Raw genomic sequence first — 20099 nt, 5'->3', positions numbered from 1 at the left:
AATCCCTCCCCACACTTAGACAGGTGAATGGTCTCTCCCCAGTGTGAAATCATAGAAACCCTACAGTACAGAAAGAGGCCATTTGGCCCATCGAGTCTGCACCGACCACAAACCCACCCAGGCCCTACCCCCCTATCCCTACATATATACCCACTAATCCCTCTAACCTACGCATCTCCGGAGACTAAGGGCAATTTTTAGCACGGCCAATCAACCGAACCCGCACATCTTTGGACTGTGGGAGGAAACCGGAGCACCCGGAGGAAACCCACACAGACACGAGGAGAATGTGCAAACTCCACACAGACAATGACCCAAGCCGGGAATCGAATCCAGGTCCCTGGAGCTGTGAAGCAGCAGTGCTAACCACTGTGCGACCATGCAACTCGCTGGTGTCTCAGCAGGTGGGATGAGGTAGTGAATCCCTTTTTTACGCTCAGAGCAGGTGAACGGCCTCTCCCCATTGTGAATTGCTGGTGTGTCAACAGGTCAAGGTGACCCTTCCCAACGTCGGTGCAGAAATACAGCCTCACCCCAGCGTGAATGTGCTGCTGTACAGTGAGGTTGGAAGATGTCTTGAAGCCAGTCCCACAGTGAGAGCACCTGAATGGTCTCTCGTCAGTGTGAACATATTGGTGGAACATAAGTGCTTTGGAACTTTTATAACACTTCCCAATCTGGGCATTTACAAGGTCTCAAATGTGTGAACTTGTTGATGGGACATCAGCGCTCTGGAACTTTTATAGCACTTCCCGCAGTCTGTACACTGAAAAGGACTCTTGTCAGTGTGAATGAGTTGATGTTTCAGCACAGCAGATGATTCAGTGAATCTCTTCCCACACACGGAGCAGGTGCCTGGCCTGTCCCCAGTGTGAACTCGCTGGTGTCGAGTGAGGTGAAATGATGTCCTGAATCCAGACCACAATGAGGGCTGCTGAACGGTTTTTGATCAGTGTGAACACAGTGATGGGTCGTCAGTTTCCTGGAACTTTTAAAACATTTCCCACAGTCTGGGCATTTAAGACATAGGAGCGGAAGTAAGGCCATTCGGCCCATCGAGTCCACTCCACCATTCAATCATGGTTGATTTCAACTTTAAAAGGTCTCTTGTTGTTGTGATCTCACTGGTGTCTCAGCAGAGTGGATGAGCAGGTGAATGGTTTCTCCTCAATGCGAATGTGCTGACATTTAGTGAGATTAGATAATGTCTTGAATCCAGTCCCACAGTTGGAGCATCTGAATGGTCTCTCACCAGAATGAACATGCTGATGAGACAACAAATCCCTGGAACTTTTAAAGCACTTCCCACAGTCTGGACATTTAAAAGATCGCTCACCAATGTGAACACGTTGATGGGATTTCAGTTTACTGGAACTTATAAAGCGTTTCCCACTGTCTGGGAACTGAAAAGGTCTCTCGCCAGTGTGAACTCGCTTATGTTTTAGCAAGGTGTATGACTCAGTGAATCCCTTTCCACACTGCGAGCGGGTGAATGGCTTCTCCCCAGTGTGAATGCGTTGATGTACAGTGACGTTAGATGTCCTGAACCCAGACCCACAGTGAGAGCACCTGAATGTTTTATCATCACTGTGAACGAGGAGGATCGCAACAGACACTTCCAGACGCTGAAAGATGCCCTCATAAGAACAGGATATGGCGCTCGACTCATCGATCAAAAGTTCCGACACGCCACAGCGAAAACCTGCACCGACCTCCTCAGAAGACAAACATGGGACACGGTGGACAGAGTACCCTTCGTCGTCCAGTATTCCCCGGAGCGGAGAAGCTACGGCATCTCCTCCGGAGCCTTCAACGTTTCATTGATGAAGATGAACATCTCGCCAAGGCCATCCCCACACCCCCACTTCTTGCCTTCAAACAACCGCGCAACCTCAAACAGACCATTGTCCGCAGCAAACTACCCAGCCTTCAGGAGAACAGTGACCACGACACCACACAAACCTGCGACAGCAACCTCTGTAAGACGTGCCGGACCATCAACACGGATGCCACCATCTCACGTGAGAACACCATCTACCAGATACACGGTACCTACTCCATTGCAACTGGGCCAACATTGTCGACCGATACGCTGCAGGAAAGGATGTCCCGAGGCATGGTACATTGGGGAAACCATGCAGACGCTATGACAACAGATGAATGAACACCGCTCGACAATCACCAGGCAAGACTGTTCTCTTCCTGTGGGGGAGCACTTCAGCGGTCACGGGCATTCAGCCTCTGATCTTCAGGTAAGCGTTCTCCAAGGCGGCCTTCACGACACACGACAGCGCAGAGTCGCTGAGCAGAAACTGATAGCCAAGTTCCGCACACGAGGATGGCCTAAACCGGGATGTTGGATTTATGTCACATTATCAGTAACCCCCACAGCTTACCTCCTGGACTTGCTGGCTGTCCTGTCTGGAGACAATACACATCTCTTTAACCTGTGCTTAATGCTCCCTCCACTCACATTGGCTGTATCTTTAAGATCTGGTTGGTTGTAGGGATTTGCATTCTAATCAGTATTCTGTAACTTGATTTCTGTCTCTCTGTGCCCTGTTTGAGAGCAGATATCCACTCCATCTGATGAAGGAGCAGCGCTCCGAAAGCTAATGGTATTTGCTACCAAATAAACCTGTTGGACTTTAACCTGGTGTTGTTAAAACTCTTGCTGATTATTGGCAGTATTTTGTGTTTGCGAATTAGAGCTGGAGATGGATGGTCAGTTCCCCTCTGTCCGGGGCTGGGGGATTCACACTCATTTCCCCAGGACACTCATTATCACCGCAATTTACAGGAGAAAGTCCCCGCTTCAATCCCCACTGCAAACTTTGTGTTTCAAATTGTTACTGAGGATGAATTAACAGTGATTTGATTTTTTTGATTTGATTTGTTTTATTATTTTCACATACATTAGCATACAGTGAGAAGTATTGTTTTTTGCGTGCTATACCGGCAGCATACCGTTCACAGAGAAGGAAAGGAGAGAGTGCAGAATGTTGTGTGAAAGTCAGAGCTAGGATGTAGAGAAAGATCAAGTTAATGTGAAGCAAGTCCATTCAAAAGTCTGCTGGCAGCAGAAAAGAAGCTGTTTTTGAGTTGGTTGGAACATGACATCAGACTTTTGTATCTTTTTCCCAAAGGAAGAAGGAGGAAGGGAATGTGTGGGGTGTGTGGTGTTCTTGATTATGCTGGCTGTTTTTTGAGGCAGCGGCAAGTGTAGACAGAGTAAATGGATGGCAGGCTGGTTTGCGTGGTGGACTGGGCTTTGTACATGACTCTTTATCATTTTTTGCAGTCTTGGACAGAGCAGGCGACAGACTAAGCTGTGATACATCCAGAAAAAATGCATATGGTGCATCTGTAAAAGTTGTTGAGAGTCGGAGCAGACATGCCAAATTTCCTTAGCCTCAGAATTTAGTTTCATGTTGAACAGGGAACAGTTGTTGTCTTGTTCTTTAAAAACTCCTTCTTCACCTTTAAGACTCACCTGATGAAGGAGCAGCGCTCCAAAAGCTTGTGCTACCAAATAAACCTGTTGGACTTTTACCTGGTGTTGTGAGACTTCTTATGTGCCTACCCCAGTCCAACGCTGGCATCTCCACATCACCTTTAAACAGGGGACGATAAGTCAGAGAAAACCGAACCGCTGTGACCCAAAAGCTGGATGCTGCAAACAGAAAATGTTGGAAACACTCAGCAGGTCAAACAGCTTCTCTGAAGGGGGAAACAGAATGAATGTTTCAGGTTGCTGACAATATATCCCCATAATATTGAACAGCTCCATGAAATATCCATTTAACCTTCTTTGCTCAAAAGAGAACAATCCCAGTCTCAATAATCTCTCCACAAAACTGAATTCTCTCATTCCTGCACATGGTGCAAGGCGGAGGATTAAGAGGAGGTTCGGGAAACTGTCAGTTGACAGGTGAGGAAATGGAGAAGGAACCATGCAAAAAAAAACCATTTCCAACTTTGTGAATCTTTAGAAACTCTTTGGGAACTGAATCAGAGGAGAATGAAGGTGAACTGTCCGACTGAGCGGACACAATCAAGGCACCTTTCCCTTCTTTAATACGGTGGAATGTTGATTCCGGCAGCGGCAATCTGAATCTTTAACTCACTGACCCCTGGTCTGGGATATCTCATGAGCTATTTACTCACAAGTATATGTGGTGCAGTTTATTAGCACATTCGCCTATTAAGTAGAGAGTTGGTGGTTCGAGACCATCCAGGGGTGTTTGCCTTCTCTGTTTTGTCCCCATCAGCATTCATTGTCACACAGTTCCTGATCACAAACTTAAATTAATTCCTGATCGAAACCAGCTCTATCAGAATCAGTGGAATGAGATTTGTCGATTCCAGTTAGAGTTAGGAATGTCACATGAGCAACAGGTCAAGAACAAATCCAAAGACAGAAAGAGAGGGATTATGATAAGCTGCAAAATGATCAAATTGTTGAAACATGATAAAATCTGGGTGTTAATGGATCAAATTTTACAGTTTACACTGAGACAAATATCTCCCAGACCTGAGTCCAAATCTCAGGCTAAGTGGCAAGAAAACTTCTCCCTGAATTTACCCAGTCCCATGAGTCACAGGAGCTGAACGCAAGGGAAAAAGCTCAGAGTTCCACTCACTCGGATGCTGTGTAAATGCTGTTTGGAGGTTTACTTCGTGGGCTATAATCTACCTGCATTTTTCTGAGCCTGTGCTTGGTGTATTGGAAGGTTTGACCCGGGCTGGAGTATCTTGCGTCCCAGGGATGGGCAGTAACCCGCTGATTAAAGCGACACTCACTGCTTTCTGCTGGCAGTGGGTGGAGAGCATGGATAAAATCCTGCTGCTTGTCCAGCTCACTCACTATGGAGACGGGGAAGAGGAATCATTGATGGCTTTGTTTCCCCATCTGAAATGTGTATTTGAATCTTAGAATCTTAGAAACCCTACAGCACAGAGAAAGGCCATTCGGCCCATCGAGTCTGCACCGACCACAATCCCACCCAGACCCTACCCCCATATCCCGACATATTTACCCACTAATCCCTCTAACCTATGCATCCCAGGACACTAAGGGCAATTTTAACATGGCCAATCAACCTAACCCGCACATCTTTGGACTGTGGGAGGAAACCGGAGCACCGGAGGAAACCCACGCAGACACGAAGAGAATGTGCAAACTCCACACAGACAGTGACCCAAGCTGGGAATCGAACCCAGGTCCCTGGAGCTGTGAAGCAGCAGTGCTAACCACTGTGCTACCGTGCCGCCCCTTAATTTTGAACAAATGTTATTAATGGAGGTGGTGCCTTTAATAATCTGACACAAATCAACAGCAAACAGCCGGAACGTGCAGATTTGAGAGAAGCTATCTGAAACGTCAGAGCTGGAAATGGGAGTAAGTGAGAGGTATAGAACCTACAGTATAGGCCATTTGGCCCATCGAGTCTGCACTGACAACAATCCTACTCAGGTTCTATCCCCGTAACCCAACATATTTACCCTCCTAGTCCCCCTAACACTAAGGAGCAATTTATCATGGACAATCAACCTAACCCGCACATCTTTGGTCTGTGGGAGGAAACCGGAACACCCAGAGGAAAACCACACAGACACAGGGAGAATATGCAAACTCTATACAGACAGTGATCCAAGGCCAGAAGCGAAACCGGATCCCAGGCACTGTGAGGCAGCAGTGCTAACCACTGTGCCACCCAGAGGCAATCAAGGCTGCCGGGTTTGGTTGTGTGCAGAACTGTTGGGGAAGGGGAAATGTAACACGCAAGATACTGTATTCACTTAATATGCAACAATAAGATTGAATTATTGAACATTTTCTCACTCTGAAATTGTGTTTGGCAACGTGTCAACTAACGGTAATTAGAAGTAATTAGTAGTGAGTGGAGAAAGCTTAACTTTAACAATTGAACAGACTTCTCACAATTTCCTTGAAGAATTAGGCTTGAAAAGTGAAATGATAATCAAAACATGGATAACCAGTCAACTAAAATTGCTTCTCAAAACCTTTATTTTACTTACAAAAGATATTGTAAGCCCTTGTTTGCCAGGGTTTTGGAAATAGTGAATTAACCTATGATTTGTCAAGAATGAGGGAAGAGGGGAGGCAGTGGTGTGGTTGTATTATCACTGGACCTGTGTACAAATCCTGGAACTAAAAATGTTCATGCCCCAGAACAGAACCCCAAGATACATTATGAAGCAGAATAGACCCCAACATATTTTCATTTTTGCGTAAAGGTGAGGAAATGCTTAGCTCCAGTAATAATTTCACTGACACATTAAGAATCTTTTTAATGAAAACAATCTTTATTCATAACACAAGTTAAACATAAATCTAATAAAATGCAGCAATTTAACTCTGTACAGTTGAACAATCTTTAAAAGTGAAAAGAAACAACTTCCAAGTTAGCAACATTCTTCCTCTTGACTTAAATGCCACATTAAAAAGTTATTAAGCCCAGGCGTACTTACTATAAACAGTTGAAAGTCTTGAAGCTGTCAGAGAGAGGAGCAGACTTTAAACAGCTCCAGTTAGCAACTGAACTCGAAACTGAAACTTGTTTCTCTGCTGTAAACCTCATTCCTCCCATTTCTTCAAAAAAAATCCCAGCTGCTATTCCATTAAGCAAATAAAACAGGAAAGATCTTCATTTATAAATAAGAGGCCTTTCCTAAATAAACACTGCATGGCTAAAATGTATAATTATCCTGCTGTTCAGCATCTCAGTTGTATAGAATCATAGAAACCCTACGGTGCAGAAAGAGGCCATTCGGCCCATCGAGTCTGCACCGACCACAATCCCACCCAGGCCTTACCCCCATATCCCTACATATTTTACCCGCTAGTCCCTCTAATCTACGCATCCCAGGACACTAAGGGGCAATTTTAGCATGGCCAATCAGCCTAACTCGCACATCTTTGGACTTTGCGAGGAAACAGGAGCACCCGGAGGAAACCCACGCAAACACGAGGAGAATGTGCAAACTCCACACCGACAGTGACCCAAGCCGGGAATCGAACTCAGGTCCCTGGAGCTGTGAAGCAGCAGTGCGAACCACTGTGCTACCGTGCCACCCATATGTTTTCCAGACACTCTGACACCAGTAGAAAAAAGCTGAAACTTAACACAGGCCCCTTAAACATAAAATATATCAATACCACATATCAGCACAAAAGATTCATGATAACCATTGATGTAAAACCCACCCGATTCACTAATCTCCCTCAGGGAAGGAAATCTGTCACCTTGATCTGGCCTACCTGTGACTCTGAATCAACAACAAAGTGGTTGACTGCCCGCAGGGTTGATCAAGAATTGCTGACCCAGCAAACAATGCCCACAACCCATGAACAAATTAAAAAATATATATCCCATTGATTTCAGCATATTAACAGCTACATTTATACGAGAGATTATTAGCACCAGTCGGGAAATATCCCAACAAACATGGTTCAGTTTTAGATGTGATTAACATCATATCATTGTAGTTACTTGTGAACTTGCTGATGTGTGCGCAAGTTGGATGAGGTAGTGCATCCCATCCCACACTTTGAGCAGATGAATGGTCTCTCCCCAGTGTGAACACGCTGGTGTGTCCGCAAGTTGGATGAGGTAGTGCATCCCATCCCACACTGTGAGCAGATGAACGGTCTCTCCCCAGTGTGAACTCGTTGGTGTGTCAGGAGGTCCGAGGACTGAGTGAATCTCTTCCCACACTCGGAGCACAGAAATGGTCTCTTCCCAGTGTGAACTCGCTGGTGTCTAAGCAAGTCACATGACTGAGTGAATCCCTTCCCACACAGAGAGCAGTTGAACGGTCTCTCTCCAGTGTGAACTCGCTGGTGTGCCCTCAGGTCAGATGGCCGAGTGAATCCCTTCCCACACTCGGAGCAGGTGAACGGTCTCTCCCCAGTGTGGCCTTTCTGGTGTGTCCGCAGATCTGATGACTGAGTGAATCGCTTCCCACACTCAGAGCAGCTGAATGGTCTCTCCCCAGTGTGAACTCGCTGGTGTCTCAGCAAGTCACATGATTGATTGAATCTCTTCCCACACTGGGAGCAGTTGAATGGTCTCTCTCCAGTGTGAACCCGTTGGTGTGTCAGCAGGTCCGATGACTGACTGAATCCCTTTCCACACTCGGAGCAGATGAAAGGTTTCTCCCCTGTGTGAACTCGCTGGTGTCTCATAAGGTCACATGACCTTGTGAATTCCTTCCCACACTGCAGGCAGCTGAATGATCGCTCTCCAGTGTGACATTGTTGATGAATTTCCAGCACTGATGAGTAATTGTATAACATCCCGCAATCGTCACGTTTCCATGGTTTCCCCTCATTATGGCTGCATTTATGTTCTGACAGATCAGATGATTGGCTGAAGCCTTGTACACACAAAGAACACATGTCCGGTGTTTCACCATTGTGAACGGTGCTTTTTCCTTCCATGTTCAGAATATTATGACATTCAGGTTGCGATAAACGGAGAAAGTGTCAGATCCTGATGTGATGTTTGATTTCAGTTTCCTGACTACAAATCCTCCTCTTCCAATTCCCTGTGAAATTGATATAAAACAGAAAACATGGAGTCGGGATGAAACACAGAAACACAACAGTGAAACTGTGAATGGCTCATTAAATGAGTAATGGTTCCTTACTTGAATAATTGGTAATTCCACAGCTAATAGAAGCAAATGAATAGTGACCCATGTGGGAATGCATACACCTATCAGACTAAAAACACAACGACAGGTTGTGAAATTGACCTGAATGAATCTGATATTTGTGGAGTTAGCAGTAGGAAACAATGACCACGAGCACTGTTGTAAAAACCCAACTGTTTCACCAATGTCCTGCAGGGAAAGGAACCTGCCAAATAGTCTGAGTCCAAAAGACTTGGTCTTCGATGTGAGCAGTGGACGTGGGGAGGATGGTGGGGGTGGTGAAAAGATGAATAGAGGCGGGGAAAAAAGTCATCTAGAGAGAATCTCCCAAACCATCTACCTCCACTATCTAGAAAGATCAGGGTCATCTGTGAATGTGAACAACCTCATCTCCAAGTCACACATTGTTCCAACTGGCTTGACCACCAGTGCTGGATAAACAGAAATTTCCTCCACTGAATTTCTGGAGAGACTGAAGACGGTGTCTCCAGTTCCCGCTACAGACTCCATCCCATGCACACTGACACCATTCCTCTCCCTGGTAACTCTGAGTCTGAACTAGATTGTTTAGAAGCATGGTGAAATATTTATTTGTTAATAAATTTAGGCTATGCAGGTGTCGGTGCCTGAGCCAGTGTTTTGCCCATTACTAAGTGACCTCAAGAAGGTGGTCGTCAGCTGCTTTCTTCAACCTTTGCGGTCTTTGCAGTGTAGGGACAATTACAGTGCTGTTTGGGATGGAGCTCCTTAATTTTGATCAGTGACAGGAAAGAAAGAGTAAAAAAACATCCAAGACAGGATGTTTCTTAAACTTTCATTAATTTATTTCTTTCCTCTAGACTTGATCAGCTGGCTTCCCACATTCAATTTGTGATAAACTGGAGCGTATCTAAATCCCTGTCCTCTGCACTGAGTCCCATTCACTCACCCATTACTCTGTCCTCACTGACCGACACAAGCTCCAAAGTAAACAACAACTCCATTGAAAAATTTTCATCCTTCTTTTCGAATCCCTCTTCCCTATTTCCAGTCACACAAAGTTTTTCACTGTTTTTCTACAGATACACTTACATTCAGGTTCTGATGAATCGAGTGACTTTGTCAGGTTTTGATCTGATGTTTGGTTTCAGCTTTCTCCCTTCAAATGCTGATTCTGATATCCTGCAAAAAATACAGCACTGTTAGTCCAGGATAGAAATTGAGAAGAGACAAACATTTATCTTGGTTTGAGTTTTGTGTCCAAAAGCCATCAGTGTGAGTCCAGGATAAAAATTCACAACTTTCTCTCCTCACGCTGCCTGGAGCAGGACGAGCGCGCATGCGTTCTGCTACACAACCGCTCCCCCGGGTCATTGCCGGTCTGTTCACTGCAAACGCGGGGGCCACGAGTTTCTGATTCATAGAACATAGAACAGTACAGCACAGAACAGGCCCTTCGGCCCACGATGTTGTGCCGACCTTCATCTGAAACCAAGATCAAGCTATCCCACTCCCTACCATCCTGGTGTGCTCCATGTGCCTATCCAATAACCGCTTAAATGTTCCTAAAGTGTCTGACTCCACTATCACTGCAGGCAGTCCATTCCACACCCCAACCACTCTCTGCGTGAAGAACCTACCTCTGATATCCTTCCTATATCTCCCACCATGAACCCTATAGTTATGCCCCCTTGTAATAGCTCCATCCACCCGAGGAAATAGTCTTTGAACGTTCACTCGATCTATCCCCTTCATCATTTTATAAACCTCTATTAAGTCTCCCCTCAATCTCCTCCGCTCCAGAGAGAACAGCCCCAGCTCCCTCAACCTTTCCTCATAAGACCGACACTCCAAACCAGGCAGCATCCTGGTAAATCTCCTCTGCACTCTCTCCAGCGCTTCCACATCCTTCTTATAGTGAGGTGACCAGAACTGCACGCAATATTCCAAATGCGGTCTCACCAAGGTCCTGTACAGTTGCAGCATAACCCCACGGCTCTTAAACTCCAACCCCCTGTTAATAAAAGCTAACACACTATATGCCTTCTTCACAGCTCTATCCACTTGAGTGGCAACCTTTAGAGATCTGTGGATATGGACCCCAAGATCTCTCTGTTCCTCCACAGTCTTCAGAACCCTACCTTTGACCCTGTAATCCACATTTAAATTTGTCCGACCAAAATGAATCACCTCACATTTATCAGGGTTAAACTCCATTTGCCATTTTTCAGCCCAGCTTTGCATCCTATCTATGTCTCTTTGCAGCCTACAACACCCCTCCACCTCATCCACTACTCCACCAATCTTGGTGTCATCAGCAAATTTACTGATCCACCCTTCAGCCCCCTCCTCTAAGTCATTAATAAAAATCACAAAGAGCAGAGGACCAAGCACCGATCCCTGCGGCACTCCGCTAGCAACCTGCCTCCAGTCCGAAAATTTTCCATCCACCACCACCCTCTGTCTTCGATCAGATAGCCAGTTACCTATCCAATCGGCCAACTTTCCCTCTATCCCACACCTCCTTACTTTCATCATAAGCCGACCATGGGGGACCTTATCAAACGCCTTACTAAAATCCATGTATATGACATCAACCGCCCTACCTTCATCAACACACCTAGTTACCTCCTCAAAAAATTCTATCAAATTTGTGAGGCACGATTTGCCCTTCACAAATCCGTGCTGACTATCCCGGATTAATCCGCATCTTTCTAAATGGTCGTAAATCCCATTCCTAAGGACCTTTTCCATCAATTTACCAACCACCGAAGTCAGACTAACCGGTCTATAATTACCAGGGTCATTTCTATGCCCTTTCTTAAACAGAGGAACAACATTTGCCACTCTCCAGTCCTCTGGCACCATCCCCGTGGACAGCGAGGACCCAAAGATCAAAGCCAAAGGCTCTGCAATCTCATCCCTCGCCTCCCAAAGAATCCTAGGATACATTTCATCAGGCCCAGGGGACTTTTCGACCTTCAGTTTATTCAAAACTGCCAATACATCCTCCCTCCGAACATCTATTTCCTCCAGCCTATTAGCCTGTAACACCTTCTCTTCCTGAAAAACATGGCCCCTCTCCTTGGTGAACACTGAAGAAAAGTATTCATTCATCACCTCGCCTATCTCTACTGATTCCATACACAAGTTCCCACCACTGTCCTTGACCGGCCCTAACCTCACCCTGGTCATTCTTTTATTCCTCACATAAGAGTAAAAAGCCTTGGGGTTTTCCTTGATCCGACCCGCCAAGGACTTCTCATGTCCCCTCCTAGCTCTCCTCAGCCCCTTTTTCAGCTCATTCCTTGCTAACTTGTAACCCTCAATCGAGCCATCTGAACCTTGTTTCCTCATCCCTACATCAGCTTCCCTCTTCCTTTTCACAAGACATTCCACCTCTTTGATTCACTGGAGCAAGCTGAGAGGGGTGATTGAAAAGCAGCAGTGCTGGTAAGAGATTAATTGGATTAATTGAATTGTTTATTTATTTAATTAGTCAGCTAGTGTGTGTATTTTTTTGGCCTTTACTTTAACAGCAGTTTTTCAAGTTTAAAGTGAAAACTAGAAGTGGGCAGCAAAGGAGTCTGGGAAGGGTTTTTTAAGCACGTGAAGTAGAAAAGGTAGGCTGCAGTATACAGCGGGCAGCATCGGGAGCGGGCAGTGGAGTGTGTGGGAAGCAGAGTGTGAGCTATAAGACTTTGGCTCACAGGGCTTGAGTGTGTGGGAAGCAGAGTGTGAGCTATAAGACTTTGGCTCACAGGGCTTGAGTGTGTGGGAAGCAGAGTGTGAGCTATAAGACTTTGGCTCACAGGGCTTAGGCAGAAAGGGCGAGCAGGGGTGAGTTGAATTCATTTTTGCACTTTCTACCTGGTACTGGCAAGGTATCTCGAGGGGATGGGTGTGCAGGCAGTGCAATGTTCCTCTTGCACTATGTTTGAGGTGAGGGACGACGACAGTGTCCCTACTGATTACACCTGTGGGAAGTGCACCCATCTGCAGCTCCTCCAAAACCGTGTTAGGGAACTGGAGCTGGAGTTAGAACAAGAACAAAGAACAAAGAACAATACAGCACAGGAACAGGCCCTTCGGCCCTCCAAGCCCGCGCCGCTCCCCGGTCCAGGATTGAATCCTGAATCCAGGATCCCCGCCCAATTTTCCAGCCTATCTACATACCAATATCCTATCCACCGAGCTGTCCCTCACAGCTACGATGCTTTGTTCATTACAACCTATTAACTTACCCCCACCCCCCCATTCCAGACCATGTGATCTCCAGGGAGAGGCGAAAACCCAGAGTGAAAAACCCCAGGGCCAATATGGGGAAAAAAAAATCTGGGAAATTCCTCTCCGACCCCCTGAGGCGATCGAAACGAGTCCAGGAGATCACAATGGCCCCGATCGGAAAATGCTTCCCAACCCTAGTCATTTCCACTTCCACGAACACCATATGAATTCCCTGCCCCCGAGACAGGTTCCCAACTATCCGCAGTCTCACTCTGTACTGGCACCAGCAAGATGATCGTAGAATGAAGCCTTGAAACGAGACACCAGGAACAATTAGCCCGCGCCGCTCCCTGGTCCAAACTAGACCACTCTTTTGTATCCCTCCATTCCCACTCCGTTCATATAGCTGTCTAGATAAGTCTTAAACGTTCCCAGTGTGTCCGCCTCCACCACCTTGCCCGGCAACACATTCCAGGCCCCCACGACCCTCTGTGTGAAATATGTCCTTCTGATATCTGTGTTAAACCTCCCCCCCTTCACCTTGAACCTATGACCCCTCGTGAACGTCACCACCGACCCGGGGAAAAGCTTCCCACCGTTCACCCTATCTATGCCTTTCATAATTTTATACACCTCTATTAAGTCTCCCCTCATCCTCCGTCTTTCCAAGGAGAACAATCCCAGTTTCCCCAATCTCTCCTCATAACCAAGCCCCTCCATACCAGGCAACATCCTGGTAAACCTCCTCTGTACTCTCTCCAAAGCCTCCACGTCCTTCTGGTAGTGTGGCGACCAGAACTGGACGCAGTATTCCAAATGCGGCCGAACCAACGTTCTATACATCTGCAACATCAGACCCCAACTTTTATACTCTATGCCCCGTCCTATAAAGGCAAGCATGCCATATGCCTTCTTCACCACCTTCTCCACCTGTGACGTCACCTTCAAAGATCTGTGGACTTGCACACCCAGGTCCCTCTGCGTCTCTACACCCTTTATGGTTCTTCCATTTATCGTGTAGCTCCTCCCTACATTATTCCCACCAAAATGCATCACTTCGCATTGATCAGGATTGAACTCCATCTGCCATTTCCTTGCCCAAATTTCCAGCCTATCTATATCCTTCTGTAGCCTCTGACAATGTTCCTCACTATCTGCAAGTCCTGCCAGTTTTGTGTCGTCCGCAAACTTACTGATCACCCCAGTTACTCCTTCTTCCAGATCATTTATATAAATCACAAACAGCAGAGGTCCCAATACAGAGCCCTGCGGAACACCACTAGTCACAGGCCTCCAGCCGGAAAAAGACCCTTCCACTACCACCCTCTGTCTTCTATGACCAAGCCAGTTCTCCACCCATCTAGCCACCTCCCCCTTTATCCCATGGGATCCAACCTTTTTCACTAGCCTACCATGAGGGACTTTGTCAAATGCTTTACTAAAATCCATATAGACAACATCCACGGCCCTTCCTTCGTCAACCATTTTGGTCACTTCTTCAAAAAACACCACCAGGTTCGTGAGGCATGACCTCCCCCTCACAAAACCATGTTGACTATCGTTAATGAGTTTATTCCTTTCTAAATGCGCATACATCCTATCTTTAAGAATCTTCTCCAACAACTTCCCCACCACGGACGTCAAGCTCACCGGCCTATAATTACCCGGGTTATCCTTCCTACCCTTCTTAAATAACGGGACCACATTGGCTATCCTCCAATCCTCTGGGACCTCACCTGTGTCCAGTGACGAGACAAAGATTTGCGTCAGAGGCCCAACGATTTCACCTCTCGTCTCCCTGAGCAGCCTTGGATAGATTCCATCAGGCCCTGGGGATTTGTCAGTCTTTATATTCTCTAACAAACCTAACACTTCCTCCTTTGTAATGGAGATTTTCTCCAGCGGTTCAACACTCCCCTCCGAGACACTCCCAGTCAACACATCCCTCTCCTTAGTGAATACCGACGCAAAGTATTCATTTAGGATCTCCCCTACCTCTTTGGGCTCCAAGCATAAGTCCCCACTTTTGTCCCTGAGAGGTCCGATTTTTTCCCTTACAACCCTTTTGTTCCTAACGTATGAATAAAATGCCTTGGGATTCTCCTTAATCCTGTCTGCCAAGAACATTTCGTGACCCCTTTTTGCTCTTCTAATTCCCCGTTTGAGTATTTTCCTACTTTCATTATACTCCTCCAGAGCTCCCTCCGTTTTTAGCTGCTTGGACCTAACATACGCCTCTCTTTTCCTTTTGACCAGTCCCTCAATTTCCCTGGTTATCCACGGTTCTCTAATCCTACCCTTCCTATCCTTCTTTTTTACAGGCACATGCTTGTCCTGTAGCCCTAACAACCGTTCCTTAAAAGACTGCCACATACCAGATGTGGATTTACCCTCAAACAGCCTCTCCCAATCAAGAGCTGCCAATTTCTGCCTGATCCCAATAAAGTTAGCCTTCCCCCAATCCAACACCTTACCCTTGGGACACCACTCATCCTTTTCCATCACTATCCTAAAGCTAACAGAATTGTGGTCACTATTTGCCACATGTTCCCCGACCAAAACTTTGAAGACCTGACCGGGCTCATTCCCCAGCACCAGGTCCAGTATAGCCCCCTCTCTAGTTGGGCTGTCCACATATTGTTCCAACGAACCCTCCTGTACACATTTTACAAATGCCTCACCATCCAGAGTCCCTGCCCTCAGCGATTTCCAGTCTATACCAGGGAAATTGAAGTCTCCCACTACAACAACCCTATATTTCCTGCACCTATCCAGTATCTCCTGACATATCCATTCTTCCACTTCCCTTGGGCTGTTGGGGGGCCTGTAGTACACCCCCAACATAGTGACTGCGCCTTTCCTGTTTCTAAGCTCCACCCAGAGTGACTCGCTACACGACTCCTCCGAATTGTCCTCCCTCTGCACCGCTGTAATATGCTCTCCAACCAATACCGCTACTCCCCCACCTCTTTTGGCCCCTCCTCTGTCTCGCCTAAAACACTTGTACCCTGGAATATTCAGCTGCCAGTCCTGTCCCTCTTTCAACCAAGTCTCCGTCACCGCAACCACATCCAAATTCCTCGTGCGCATTAAGGCCCCAAGTTCGTCTGTTTTACCTGCTACGCTCCTTGCATTGAAGTATAAGCACTCCAGACCCCCAGGCTCAGTGAGGTCGTCCTCCCCCAGAGTGCTCTTCTTCTTTGCCAGCCTTGTCCCAGCCCCAAGCTCGTTGGAGGAACTTAGGATCATCAGGGACGCAGAGATGGCCATAGACACAAGCTTTAGGAATACAGTTACTCCGAGGATTGAAAACAGATGGGTGACGGTGAGAGGGGCTGGGAGGAAGCAGTCCGTGCAGGGATCCCCGGTGGTCGTTCCCCTTAGCAACAAGTATTCCGCTTTGGATATGGTTGAGGGGGATGACATACCAGTGGGGAGCCGCAGTGAGAGGATCTCCAGCACTGTGTCCGTCTCTGTGGCTCGGGAGGGAAAGGGGGAGAGCGGGAGGGCGATAGTTATTGGGGACTCGTTAGTTAGAGGGATAGATAGGAGGTTCTGTGGCAGCAAAAGAGACTCACGGATGGTATGTTGCCTACCGGATGCCAAGGTCCGTGATGTCTCAGACCGTGTTTTCCAGATTCTGAAGGGGGAGGGGAAACAGTCACAAGTCGTGGTGCACATTGGTACCAATGACATAGGTAAGAGAAGGGACGGGGATTTAAAGCAGGAATTTCTGGAGCTGGGCTGGAAGCTGAGAGCCAAGACGAAACATGTGGTCATCTCTGGTACGTTGCCGGTACCACGTGATAGCGAGTTGAGGAACAGGGAGAGAGTGCAGTTAAATATGTGGTTGCAGGGATGGTGTAGGAGGGAGGGTTTCAGATACGTGGATAATTGGAACACGTTCTGGGGAAGGTGGGACCTGTACAAACAGGACGGGGTGCACCTGAACCAGAGGGGCACCAATATCCTCGGAGGGAAATTTGTTACGGCTCTTCAGGGGGGTTTAAACTAATTTGTCAGGGGAGTGGGAAAGGGAGTTGTAGTCCAGAAGTCAGTGAGGGTGGTGAGGTATTGGGGAAGGTATCAGGGTCAAGGGTGGGTACTGGTAGACAGGAAGGTGGGTTGAAGTGTGTCTACTTCAATGCAAGGAGCATCCGGAACAAGGTAGATGAACTTGGGGCGTGGATTGGTACTTGGGACTACGATGTTGTGGCCATTACGGAGACGTGGGTAGAACAAGGACAGGAATGGTTGTTGGACGTTCCGGGGTATAGATGTTTCACTAAGTGTAGGGAAGCTGGTAAAAGAGGTGGAGGAGTGGCATTGTTAATCAAGGATAGTTTAACGGCTGCGGAAAGGCACTTCGTGGGGGATCTGCACACTGAGGTAATATGGGCTGAAGTTAGAAATAGGAAAGGAGCGGTCACGTTGCTAGGAGTTTACTATAGGCCCCCAAATAGTAATAGAGATGTGGAGGAAGAAATTGCTAAGCAGATTATGGATATGTGTGGGGGTCACAGGGTAGTTGTCATGGGGGACTTTAACTTTCCAAATATTGATTGGAACCTTTGTAGGTCAAATAGTTTGGATGGGGCAGTTTTTGTGCAGTGTGTGCGGGAGGGTTTCCTGACACAATATGTGGATGGGCCGACTAGAGGTGAGGCCACATTGGATTTGGTACTGGGAAATGAACCGGGCCAAGTGTTAGATTTGGTTGTGGGAGAGCAATTTGGAGATAGTGACCACAATTCGGTGTCTTTTGTTATTGCAATGGAGAGGGATAGGGCCGTACGGCAGGGCAAGGTTTACAATTGGGGGAGGGGTAATTATGATGCGATTAGGCAAGAATTAGGGGGCATAAGTTGGGAACAGAAACTGTCAGAGAAAGGAACTAATGAAAAGTGGAATTTTTTCAAGGAACAAATACTGGATGTCCTTGATAGGTATGTTCCTGTCAGGCAGGGAGGAAATGGCCGAGTGAGGGAACCATGGTTCACAAAAGAGGTGGAATGTCTTGTGAAAAGGAAGAGGGAAGCTTATGTCGGGATGAGGAAACAAGGTTCAGATGGCTCGATTGAGGGTTACAAGTTAGCAAGGAATGAGCTGAAAAAGGGGCTTAGGAGAGCTAGGAGGGGACATGAGAAGTCCTTGGCGGGTCAGATCAAGGAAAACCCCAAGGCTTTTTACTCTTATGTGAGGAATAAAAGAATGACCAGGGTGAGGTTAGGGCCGGTCAAGGACAGTAGTGGGAACTTGTGTATGGAGTCAGTAGAGATAGGCGAGGTGATGAATGAATACTTTTCTTCAGTGTTCACCAAGGAGAGGGGCCATGTTTTTCAGGAAGAGAAGGTGTTACAGGCTAATAGGCTGGAGGAAATAGATGTTCGGAGGGAGGATGTCTTGGCAGTTTTGAATAAACTGAAGGTCGATAAGTCCCCTGGGCCTGATGAAATGTATCCTAGGATTCTTTGGGAGGCAAGGGATGAGATTGCAGAGCCTTTGGCGTTGATCTTTGGGTCCTCGCTGTCCACGGGGATGGTGCCAGAGGACTGGAGAATGGCGAATGTTGTTCCTCTGTTTAAGAAAGGGAATAGAAATGACCCTGGTAATTGTAGACCGGTTAGTCTTACTTCGGTGGTTGGTAAATTGATGGAAAGGGTCCTTAGGGATGGGATTTACGACCATTTAGAAAGATGCGGATTAATCCGAGATAGTCAGCACGGATTCGTGAAGGGCAAGTCGTGCCTCACAAATTTGATAGAATTTTTTGAGGAGGTAACTAAGTGTGTTGATGAAGGTAGGGCAGTTGATGTCATATACATGGATTTTAGTAAGGCGTTTGATAAGGTCCCCCATGGTCGGCTTATGATGAAAGTGAGGAGGTGTGGGATAGAGGGAAAGTTGGCCGATTGGATAGGCAACTGGCTGTCTGACCGAAGACAGAGGATGGTGGTCGATGGAAAATTTTCAGATTGGAGGCAGGTTGCTAGCGGTGTGCCGCAGGGATCAGTGCTTGGTCCTCTGCTCTTTGTGATTTTTATTAATGACTTAGAGGAGGGGGCTGAAGGGTGGATCAGTAAATTTGCTGATGACACCAAGATTGGTGGAGTAGTGGATGAGGTGGAGGGCTGTTGTAGGCTGCAAAGAGACATCGATAGGATGCAAAGCTGGGCTGAAAAATGGCAAATGGAGTTTAACCCTGATAAATGTGAGGTGATTCATTTTGGTAGGACAAATTTAAATGTGGATTACAGGGTCAAAGGTAGGGTTCTGAAGACTGTGGAGGAACAGAGAGATCTTGGGGTCCATATCCACAGATCTCTAAAGGTTGCCACTCAAGTGGATAGAGCTGTGAAGAAGGCCTGTAGTGTGTTAGCTTTTATTAACAGGGGGTTGGAGTTTAAGAGCCGTGGGGTTATGCTGCAACTGTACAGGACCTTGGTGAGACCACATTTGGAATATTGTGTGCAGTTCTGGTCACCTCACTATAGGAAGGATGTGGAAGCGCTGGAAGGAGTGCAGAGGAGATTTACCAGGATGCTGCCTGGTTTGGAGGGTAGGTCATATGAGGAAAGGTTGAGGGAGCTAGGGCTATTCTCTCTGGAGCGGAGGAGGCTGAGGGGAGACTTAATAGAGATGTATAAAATGATGAAAGGGATAGATAGAGTGAACGTTCAAAGACTATTTCCTCGGGTGGATGGAGCTATTACAAGGGGGCATAACTATAGGGTTCGTGGTGGGAGATACAGGACGGATATCAGAGGTAGGTTCTTTACGCAGAGAGTGGTTGGGGTGTGGAATGGACTGCCTGCAGTGATAGTGGAGTCAGACACTTTAGAAACATTTAAGCGGTTATTGGATAGGCACATGGAGCACACCAGGATGATAGGGAGTGGGATAGCTTGATCTTGGTTTCAGATAAAGCTCGGCACAACATCGTGGGCCGAAGGGCCTGTTCTGTGCTGTACTGTTCTATGTTCTATGTTTTGTGAACCACGGTTCCCTCACTCGGCCATTTCCTCCCTGCCTGACAGGGACATACCTATCAAGGACACCCAGTATTTGTTCCTTGAAAAAGTTCCACTTTTCATCAGTGCCTTTCCCTGACAGTTTCTGTTCCCATCTTATGCCCCCTAATTCTTGCCTAATCGCATCATAATTACCTCTCCCCCAATTGTAAGCCTTGCCCTGAACTGAACCTTGCACCG

At 47.0% G+C, this 20099-nt stretch overlaps 1 protein-coding gene across 1 annotated transcript in view; it reads right to left on the bottom strand.

Annotated features, from left to right (window-relative positions):
- Positions 1–7386: 7386 nt before the first annotated feature.
- The window catches only part of LOC144480700 (uncharacterized), a 54751-nt gene continuing 42038 nt past the window's right edge, over positions 7387–20099 (bottom strand). Inside the window, exon 6 of the mRNA XM_078200294.1 lies at positions 7387–8507. Coding sequence (XP_078056420.1) covers positions 7514–8507 — 994 coding nt within the window. The 3' untranslated portion in view covers positions 7387–7513. The remainder of the gene's footprint in view (positions 8508–20099) is intronic.

Source organism: Mustelus asterias, chromosome 30, assembly GCF_964213995.1.
Source record: "Mustelus asterias chromosome 30, sMusAst1.hap1.1, whole genome shotgun sequence".
NCBI classification, from domain to species: domain Eukaryota; kingdom Metazoa; phylum Chordata; class Chondrichthyes; order Carcharhiniformes; family Triakidae; genus Mustelus; species Mustelus asterias.
Note: the sequence above shows the minus strand (reverse complement) of the source record. Positions and strands in the feature narration are given on the sequence as shown.